Below are 11,029 nucleotides of genomic sequence, written 5' to 3' on the forward strand. Positions count from 1 at the left end.
CTGCACATTGACGGGCAAAGAGCCGCACGCGGCTCGCGAGCCGCGGGTTGGCCACCCCTGAACTACAGCAATTGTGGCTGCAATTATAAACGGCTCATTTCAAGAGGGAGGGTTCTTGTCACAGCTGAACTGCAGAAAAGGCATATTTAAAATGTTCTCAGTATCATTGGCATTCTATAAAAACAATGCAAAACACAGGAAAAGGCAATTTGACAATAGGTCTCCTTTACTGTAACAAGACTAGGTTCCTTTGTATAGCTGGACCCCGGACCTTAACCTTCTGATTTTTATTATTTATACTTATTTGTTGTGCCTATCTACTGATACCTGTCTCAGGAAAGGTTTGAAATGAAAAATGAAATGGGGAAAAGGGTGTGGTAGTGAAACGGTTAAGTATCTGTGCATTTGGTAGTGAAAGCGTTAAGTCTATGTACATTTGGCAGTGAAAGGGTTAAGTATCTGTACATTTGGTAGTGAAAGGATTAACCTTCTGTGCTGCGGTTCAATTCAGTTCAGTTAATTTTTATTGTGATCCCAGGGGGCAATTATTTTGCAGTCCGAGAGCAACACAGCAATAGACATCACAAAGAACAATAAAAAACCAGACATAATCATACACACATCATCACAATGGGTTCTAGTCTAGAGTAAAGTGCACCACAATTGGTTTTCTTTGGTGGGGTATTGATTTTCAGTGTGAGTTGAAGATCATTCCAGGAAGCTGGTGCATCAAAACAAAAGGCAGACGTACCAAGTTCAGACTGAACTCGTGGGACCTTAAGTGTAGAGCCAATCATTTGAGCAGGTCAGATAAGGTCCATGATTCCAATCTAGCATCATTGTGATATATGGTGGCAATTTTCCATCAATGGCCTTAACGATGAACAGATACCAAGGTCTATTTTGCCACCTTTGTAGAAAAGACCAACCCACCTCATCATACAGGTTGCAATGATGCGTGCCAGTAATGAATCTAAGAGCAGAATGATAGACCGTATCCAGGGGTAAGAGAGGACTTAATTTCCTTGCGCAGAGATTATATCCCTGGAGGTCTCTCTCTTAACCTCCCTTTCCTTTACAAGTCTACTGTGGCTTTGCCACTTGTGATCTATATGTGTGCTTTTTCTAATATTACAGAAGACTTCCTTCTTCCTTTGGGATTATATCCCTGTAGATTTCTCACTTAAAGCCCCCTCCCTCTCTTTTAGAGTTATTACTGAGACTTCACTAGTTGTGATTTATGTGTACCTTTTCCATTTTTTCTATTATGATTATTATTGCGGTTTCTTTATCTTTATTATTTTCACCAGTCTTTTTTTTTTGCTCTTAGGTTGGTATGTATTTTGTATGTATACAGTATTTATCGATCTTTCTAAGTAAGTGCACTCTGTAGAGTTTGATATTAATATTCTTACCTTCTGACTGTTCTTTATGGGGTCAAGTGATTGTGCCTGGCCTGTCATTTTCTCGACCAATCGGTCGTTAGACCCGCCCCATATATTTGAGTGTACCCCTACTTAAGTAGAAGTAGAAGAAGTAGTAGAATGTTATCCCGAATGCTATCCCGATGAAGATCCTTTGATTGAATCATTGATCACAATAAATACAGCGGGAGCAAGTTTGACATTGTGTGGATTCTATCTATTTTTGATGCCGTTTGCGTTTGTTTTTCCAGCATCTGATAGTAGTGTGGTAGTGAAAGGGTTAGCCCTCTGCAGTGTGGTAGTAAAGTATGTGTGGTAGTGAAAGGGTTAACCCACTGCAGTGTGGTAGTGAAAGGGTTAGCCCTCTGCAGTGTGGTAGTGAAAGGGTTAACCTTCTGTAGTGTGGTAGTGAAAGGGTTAACCCTCTGCAGTGTGGTTGTATAGAGAATAATAACCTGAGAGTATAGCCTGCCCTCATAATTTTGGGTGCGTAAAAAATGCCACTTTTGATCATCTCGCTTCCTTATTAATTTCATATGTGATGGTAGTTTTATCTGTAAAGGAAACACTGCATGCACTCTATCACATTATCTAATTCACATGCGTCTTTAGTAGCCTGTAGGTCTAAGTGTTTATTTGCATACTGAGCGGGGAAGCGAGATCAGATCACAAGTGGTCACTCGAGATGCATGTGGAGAACGCGGTCTAACAGCAGGTGTGAACAAACGTACTTGGAGCTGGCCACTTCTGATCGGACACCCAAGATGCATGTTAATGCCAGGTCTCTGAACAGGGCCACACACACACATTGACATTTGCATTTATTTGACGCTTTTATCCAAAGCGACTTACAAATTGCGTACAAGTCAACAAGCAGGAAGGGCGCACCTCTGGCACCAAATGGTAAGTGGTATTGTTCATCAAACAGTGTCGAACCTTAGTGCTACACTCTGAGTGCATAGTAGTAAAATGGTAAATGGTGCATTTATATAGCGCTTTTATCCAAAGTGCTTTACAACTTTGTTCCTCACATTCACGCACACATTCACACACCGATGTGCGATGCTCATTGGGAGCAATTAGCGGTTAAGTGTCTTGCTCATAGGACACATCGACACGCTGCCCGGGAGGAGCGGGAATCGTACTGGGAACCTTCCGACTACCAGACGACCGATCTACCTCCTGACCCACTGTCGCCCTACATATTAGCATAGTGTGTAGTAGTATAGAGATAGTAGCATAGTACATATTAGATGTCAGTATAGACATAGTAGTCATGTACATAATAGTAAAAAGACAGTAAGAAGGTTCAGTGTTTTTCTTTCAGATATTGATTGAAGAAGTGTGTTTTTAGTCTACTCTACAACAGTCCTCTATGCCCAATGTCAGCCTCCTGGGGGCGACACCTGGGTGGGGAAATATTTGTGGACCAACGGACGGAGTGACCTATAGAGCTGCTGGTCGCAGCCAGAGATACTTCATCATGAAGAGGACCTGTGTGGCTGAAATGTTGGTCCATTAAATTGAATCCACTTTGGGTCATCTTATTGTTCTACTTATCTACAAGACTATCTATGGAAGACACCTCAATACCTCGCCAGCCTCCTGCACCTTTCCCATAACAACGCCCACCCGAGGTCCAGTGATCTCATTACTCTTACATCTATTCCCAAGGCACTGTCTTTGGCCGAATTCCCTTTGTTTTGCTGCAGCAAATGACTGTAACTAGCTGACTGTTATACACGTTGATTCCCCTTCTCCTCTCTCTATATATCACTACTCGCTAGTAGTTATTTAGGCTGTTTTTAACTTCATTGTCTCTACCTCATTGGATGTGTGTCTTGGATTTATGGGTACCGGTTTTTATTTTTTTGTTGTTTTTCTTACAGTTTTTGTTTGTTTGTTTGGTTTTTACTTCTACCAGGTCATCGTTGTAAATTATCTTCCTGGCAATATATATATATTTTTTTTAAGTTGAGTTTTCTATCAATAGTAATGAGCATAATGAGCTTCTATCCCCAGGCCATCAGGATGCTCAATGACAATAACACTATGTAACAAACTCACTGTAGCACCCACTTTAGACACTTTAGACACTTTGACACACTTTATATTTATATTATTGGTAAAGAGATTTGCACTACAACTCATACCTCATTGCACCTTACCCTAAGTTGTACCTCATCCCATTTCTGCATTGTACTTTGTACTTTATATTGTATTGTAACTCAGTTAAAAGAAAATTTCTACTTTGTATTGTATATTGTATATATGTATATTGAACACTTTTGTTTTTAACACTTTTGTTTACACTTGTTACGTACTTTTGACTTCTATTTTTTACTTATCTATTTTATTTTTTATCTAGCACACTCTCAGGAGCAGAACAGGATAAAGCATTTCATATAAAAGTATTCTGTATTTTTGTATGACAACTAATAAAGAGACTTGAAACTTGAACTTGATAGCGGGGATATAATACTCCAGCCTTCCTCCCTCCCTTTCAACGTCTCTCTCACACCACTCTGCCCCCAGCTCCACTCCACTGGGGCATTCCAGACATTCTGTGACAGGGCCTCCTCTGTTGTTGACAGTGAAGTGAATGTGCCCGTATTGTAGCACTGTTTACCTTCGGATATGGGATGGTAGTCTTCTCCGGAGGTGGCAGACCCATCCTTGGTGTGAACCCTGACGACGGACACTTTGGAGGTGTCTCCGAGACGCAACACAGGGATCCTCACCACAGACACCTGGCCTCCCTCCGTGGGCTCGCTCACGCTGAATTTAGTCTCTCCGAACCTGATGATGGCGGCTGGAAATAAACACAACAAGGTGTAAGTTGTAAATTCATGTCCGGTCTGATGTATGAAACAGAACAAATTAGAAGAATTTCATACATATTCTTATTCTGCCTACTTTTATACACTTCCTATCGAATTAATTTGTCAGTTCTATGCTAATTTGATCTTGTTGTAATTTGTATCATCTCATGCACTGTAATTTAGTTAACATTTACATTTAGTCATTTAGCTGACGCTTTTATCCAAAGTGACTTACAAGTTCTGTACGACAAGTCATCAGGAAGGGCACAACTCTATCAGCTGAGTAACAATGTTCACCGCTCTGTTGTTCTATAAAGTGTTATGAGCGATCCACTGCTCTGTTGTAAATGGTATTGTACAGTATCTTTTTTTTATCCACTTTTTCTCCTCTTTTTTCTATTTTTCTCCCATCCCAATTTCGCTCACACTACCCCCGCCATTTCCTGTATCTGCTGTGCAGGCCGGACCAACCGACCTGTAGGAGTCGCTGTCCACAACGTCCAGATTACCACCCATCGACTTCCACCCGCTAACTCTGCCAATTGAGTTAGTATGACGGCCGGCCCAAGCCTGAGGCAACGCCGACAGCCGGATTCGAACCCGGTGTCTCTTGCGTTGGTGACGAGCGCAATGTCCGCTGCGCCACCCAGCCGCCTCGGTATTGTACAGTATCTTATTATTTTTATTGAACTATTTTATCGCACTTTTTTACTCTGTCTATTATATTTTATTTGTAATACTACTACCTTTTAAAAATATTTTTTATGCTCGCTGTACATGTCTGTAACTGATGATGTTTTATATGTCTGCACTTTATGCTCATCTTATTCCTGTATTTTTGTACTGCTGTGAAGCACTTTGAACTGCAATTTTTTTTTTTTAATTATGTTTTTGGTAGATTTTTATTGTTTTTACTACCGGGCAGTCGACAGAGCGGGGGGAAGACATTCGGCAAAGGACGGCGGGTCCGGGAATCGAACCCAGGTCGGCCGCTTCGCGACGCAGAGCGTTACATGGTTCGCCACTTGGGCGCCCATTGAACTGCAATTTATGTATGAAAAGTGCTATACAAATAAAGTGTATTATTATTATACAGAAAAACAAAGCATTCTCTTACTGTCCGCGTCGTCTTTGATCCTGATGAGCGTCTCGTTCTGCAGCCCGATGGACGCTCCGAAAGGTGATTCGCTCCTCGGGGTCCCCAGAACGAGACGGAGCTCCTCGTCCTCCTCGTGCTCCGTGTCGTCCACCAGCACCAGAGCGCAGGGCTTCTCAACCTCACCTGAGCGAAGGGGAAGGGGAACGTCGTGAGATAAACACAAGTAACACATCACTTCCTGTTTACCATGACGTTTTTCCCAAATTGTATTGGATGGTAAAATTTGGCCTGATGGCGGTGCTAGAGGAAAGGTGCTAGAGGAAAGGTTGTGTCGGTTACCAAAATGTAGGGGTCATGAATATACACAGCAAACTTGAAAAGATTCAAATAAAACGTTTCGAGTTATCATACAATACATTATAATAGAAATGGACACGATCACTTCATATGTGTGTCCTGGTGTTTTCAGGATTCACTACGTTACCTGGCAAGAAGGTGATTATGGAGGCGTCCGTGTTGGGCCTCTCGTTGAAGTCCATCATGACCTGGGCCGTGCCTTGCCTGCTGTAGCAGCGGACGGTTGACTTGTAGCCAATATCTCCACTACGGTACACAAAGGCTGAGATTTGCCCAGAGTTCTCATTCCCCGTGTACACAGCATCCCGGAACTGGACCCTTGGCACTAGAACAGAATAAAACCAATAAATCACCAGCCGACCATAGCCAACTGTTTGCCTCAGCTCTGTTCAATCATAACCTGGTTTTTCAGGCAGCTGAGAGTCTGAACCCAGAATGGTGTCACAGGCTCTGCGATACTCTTGGGCTTTTCCCCGAATGACAGGTGTAGAAATATGTTTTCATTAGACCGGGGTCCCCGGCTGGAGAATATTATTGTTTTGGCAATTATGGTCCTGGTGGTAAAAAGGTTAGAGAGCCCTTGATAATAAGACCTGCGCTCACGGTCGGAGACGGAGTCGTTGATGAGGATGGTGGCCTTGCTCGGCTCGCCCAGGATTCCGTTCATGGGCATGCGCAGGACCAGCTCGAACCTCTCCGGCCCCTCCAGCACCGGCTGGCCCAGGTCGTCCAGGATGGTCACACGAAACGTCTGCATGGTGACCCCCGGGGCGAAGTCCAGGTTCCGGCTGATCCCCACATAATCCACGCCAGCTGCAGCACAATTGCAATGCGGGTCAAACCAAAGAGCTGAGCGCTTTTACACAGGGTACAAGGGTATATAATACACACTCACTAACATACAAAATCCTATTCCATGCATCGGTTCTCACGTTACTTCATAATTCATAATTCATATAAGTCAGTCGGTGGGCTGGATGAAAGCAAACACCCCTGCACTATTTCACTCGGAGATAGCTGGGAACAGTTGGAATTTCCAACGTGATTAAGGGAGCAGTGGGGGAAAGCGGATATCTCCGCCAGCGCAAACAGGTTATTCATTTGCCAGGCTTTGAAAAGTAAGGGCGTTGATAGCTCGCTCTTTGGCCGCAAGGCTTTTCTCGTGTCCTTATGACCCAACTGTGTGCGTGTTGTTAGGGTGGGCTTGCATTTCCACCACGACACATAAGATTAGGTGCCAGTGCAACAACAACATGGTAATATTGCGGACAGGACCGGAGGGCCCGTAGATGCTGACAAACAGATACTGTCTGTAGGAGAAGCTGTAGCAAAGGTTGGACCATATAGACTGCATATATATACATATATAATATATATATATACACTGTCTATATCTATATAGATACTGTATATGTCCAGAACCCAGAGCAGAGTGAGATAATCAGTATGCATTCCTATGGCTCTGCCTTCACTCAAGCCACCTTTATCCTCTGAGCTCATAACATTGTATCCCCAGCACCTACATGGTGGGGGCCCGACATAGCAGTACCCCCAAAGCACCCCCCACCCTCACGAAAACACTGTTTACATTCCCCAGGTCATGTAACCTCCCTACAAATCCAGCATTAACATCTCCTTGGGCTCTTGAGCTTCCAAAACAAGGTGTGACAGGGGTGACGACTTAAGTCTATTGTTTTGCGTGGTTTACATTCTTCCTGAGCGCTAACTGACAAAGCTGTCAGAGGACAGCTCTCTACAGCGGGTGGCAGTGGGGGGGGACCGGACGACTCCTACCCTCGGCGGAGACGGGATCGGTCTTTCTCGAGCGCACGGTGACGGTTCCCGCTTTGGAGAGGTCGGTGCCCGTCCTCCACACCTGCACCTCCACGAAGCCGTCGCTCTCATCCACGCCATAGTCCGTGTTCCCGAAGTAGAAGACGGGAGCTGGGGGGGGGGGGGGGGAACAAAGCAAAACAGAAAGGATGAGGGGAAAGGCCCACAGGAGGGGGTGTTATACAATACATGATCGTCCCGTAGAAAACATCCATTTCACGACGGGATAGCAGCGCCTGCGCGCGCCACCTGACGTGACTGCTGAGTTGAATTCGTAATGGCTGGTGTATTCCAATTACCGCCACCGCTGAGGACCCAGGGTAAATGAGCAAGCGTTCCCATTGACAAGAGACCAGCAGGCAGTCAACACTTTAATTGTAGAGCACTTAAACAATGCTTTCAAAACCTCCTGCAATGATGCATTGGGGGGGGGGGGGGGGGGGGGGGGTATTCCTACATCCATAACATGTATTAAAAGACTTTTAAAAAAGAAACAAAAAAAAAGGGAGCCTGAAGGCATAGCTTCATTTCTGGGGGGAGGGGCGTGCAGCCTGTGTTTGATAGTGCAGCTCGGGGGCCTGACAGGAGGTCTGGGGGATGTTAGAGCAACAGTGTGCCAGTCCAGGCCTGCCTGACTGCAATTAGCGCTCCTATGAGCCCAGATTCCACTGCAGCCGGGCTCCCCCCACTGTTATTCTCCCTTCAATCTCCCCTCTGCCGTGTACAGTGTACAGTATGTCACCCCCCCCCCCGCCTGTGAAAAGAGCTCTGTGCATGTCCTCTTCGGATGGCGCGGTCGAGGCTTAAAAGTACAGAGTGCTGACGGAGGTTAGACATATTCACATCCGTTATCCACGAGAGAGGAAGAAGACAAAAAAGAAAAAAGGAGATACATTTACAACAGCCCCAAAAGGAGAAAGAACAACTCCGCAGAGGCAACTTTGGCAGTGAACTGTACCCATTCTGCATTTTTAAAACCGATCAAATGCGTCTATTGTTGTGACTAATAGGACTAAGCCATTACTGAGCGGCATAAACCTTACGCCTCGGAGAGAAACTGTGGACCAAATAATGAATAAATTAATGAAGGGAATGGCAATGGCTATGGGCAGAAATGTGGTTTCCATGACAATGGAACACTGCACCGACAGGCCTTTCGCTCTCTGTGTTTCTCATCTAACGGAGTGCGAGACAAACAAAACAAAAAGGGGCACGGCGAGGACGCGTGACTAGTAGGCAGTGTGAATGAAAAATACAAATCCATACCTATCTAACACCAACGTGCTCCCGAGCGATGTTGTTATCTATCTACGCAGGCGGGAGAGTTTGAAATGCGAGCGCCTGAAACGAGGAAGATATAATTGAGACACGACACGAACGCCAGCCACGATTACTGATTAGACAACTCAATATAGCAGAAGCATCAATTACCTTCGACCACAACAGTAACAAATCCTTAGTCTCGAATAAGTCTCGAATTATATTGCACACCAAAAAAAATCACTTTGATGCAATCTGCAACAGAAGTTATTTCTATTACCCACAAAAGCTAGCTTCACTTAGGGGTAGAGTCATGGTCTGCGGTAGGTTCGCCAGGTAAGATATTATCTCTGTGGGTGAAATACACTAAGAGCTAGACAAGACAATTGTTTTTTTACACTTTAATCTGCACCGAGAACAAACCAAAGACAAACAGTAGTGTGTCAAGAGGTTTGCGGCTGCCAGCGTTTGCCCCTGCAGAGGGGACAAACAGGGCTGCTTTTGGCTGCCTCCACTGGGTCTCCAATGCGTAGGAGCCGTAATCAGATCTACTAGCCTGAGGTTGGTAGCCAGGAACCCAGGCGCTGCTGCACTTGCCCAGTAATCAGATAAGGATTGTACAACAGACAAACAGTGGGCTTCAAAGAGCCACGGCCCATTAAATGAAAGGTACACTCTTGGGTTTCTTCCAGCTTGGCCAAAGCCAAGTTCAACATCACCTAGCCTGTCTAGAGTTACCTCCTAGAACGCTGATGCAAGTAGAGATTTGGCTAGTTTCATACTAATTTTCTCGCTAAACAGCAAGGGGAACAGTAACCTTCATATGCATCACTTCCAATGATGAGGAATTACGAACCCTGTAGAGTAAGCACTGCAGGGCACGTAATTAGAACATATGCCTTAATAAGATAGGATAAAACAAAGAAAAACCATGGCTGTATTGCTGGAGTATAAACTAGAGAAAGGCACAGAGACACAGAGCAATCCCTAAAGGACAGTGTTCAGCTCCCACTGACAGCTTGATAGTGCTTGAACTTTACATGGCATTCCCAAAGAGCTAAGTAGCTTTCCTAATAAGGGAACCGGTAGCTTCTTTATTGCCTCGCCTGCGGCGTAAAAAAGACACATTTAATTTCCCCCGCTCTGTGTGAAGTTGCATATATATACGCAATAGAAATGTGAATCTATTAGGACACCGGTTCGCCCGGCTGTGAGCACTGTTTGAATAATGACAACATCAAAGTCAGATTCCGACGAAGTGAATGAACTCGAGACTGCGGATCGAAAAAACTGGAACTGGCCCTTCGTGTTAAATATTTGAGCACATCTGTTCATATCAGAATGATGTGGAATCCAGGTGTGGTGTGCGCGGTAATGACAGGGTTCGGTGTGGTGGGCGCCCGCTCCACTCATCCCCGCCGTCCAGGGTATACGCGGACCGGGACCCGCCCCACTTTCAAACGCCTCGTAATCATACCTTTACAGCGCCGGGTGCTAAATTTACTGCCAACTGACACAAGACTATAAACACATGAGCGTAATCCTGCTCTACACGCTTTCTCATGTTCTACAGGCCCGGCCGGCCACTGAAAACCTCTCCCGGATGCTCAGACACTTGACTCTATATTAAACAGCAATTACCTCTGCATGAAAGGGCAAGTATTTCCCTGCTCAGCGCACGGGCAAGGCGCACGGTATACTGTAAATAAAAGAGACGTGGACATTTTTGTGCGTGCGGCCTGTCGGCTCACGACGGGGAAAGCAGCAGGTATTCTGTCTGTGCATGCCGAGGGGGATCGGACTGGTGAACGGCGAGTGCTACAGTTTTGCATGCTACTGTAGCTGGCCAGCAGCTGCAACTCTACAGCCATGTAATAATAATAATAATAATAGATTTCATTTGTAATGCGCTTTACAGTTGCGGGGCAACTCTCAGAGCGCTACAGTTAAGGGACTTAAAAGCTAGCGAGAATAAAGGAAAGAAAGAATATAAAAATAGGCAAGACTAAAACATAAAATAGCAGAGAAACATAGAATAATAAAACTGATAAAATAAATTGGTAAAAGAACATAAAATGTGTGGAGCAAAAAAAATTTGATAAAAGGTCAACAGAAGGCTCTACTAAAAAGGTGGGTTTTGAGGCCTTTCTTAAAAACATCCACAGTCTGTGGTGCTCTCAGGTAGTCAGGGAGAGCATTCCACAGACTGGGAGCGGAGGAGCAAAAAGCCCGAT

General features: G+C 44.8%; 1 protein-coding gene across 1 annotated transcript in view; it reads right to left on the minus strand.

Annotated features, from left to right (window-relative positions):
- The window catches only part of LOC311238326 (FRAS1-related extracellular matrix protein 2-like), a 156,519-nt gene that overhangs the window by 36,610 nt on the left and 108,880 nt on the right, over positions 1-11,029 (minus strand). The window contains exons 7-11 of the mRNA XM_084326355.1: positions 7,497-7,646; positions 6,306-6,515; positions 5,830-6,027; positions 5,364-5,528; positions 4,054-4,236 (exon numbers count right to left, since the gene is read on the minus strand). Of these exons, the coding sequence (XP_084182481.1) occupies positions 4,054-4,236; positions 5,364-5,528; positions 5,830-6,027; positions 6,306-6,515; positions 7,497-7,646 (906 nt within the window). The remainder of the gene's footprint in view (positions 1-4,053; positions 4,237-5,363; positions 5,529-5,829; positions 6,028-6,305; positions 6,516-7,496; positions 7,647-11,029) is intronic.

The sequence above is a fragment of the Notolepis coatsorum genome (assembly GCF_963971535.1).
Source record: "Notolepis coatsorum genome assembly, chromosome: 1".
Classification (NCBI taxonomy): Eukaryota; Metazoa; Chordata; class Actinopteri; order Aulopiformes; family Paralepididae; genus Notolepis; species Notolepis coatsorum.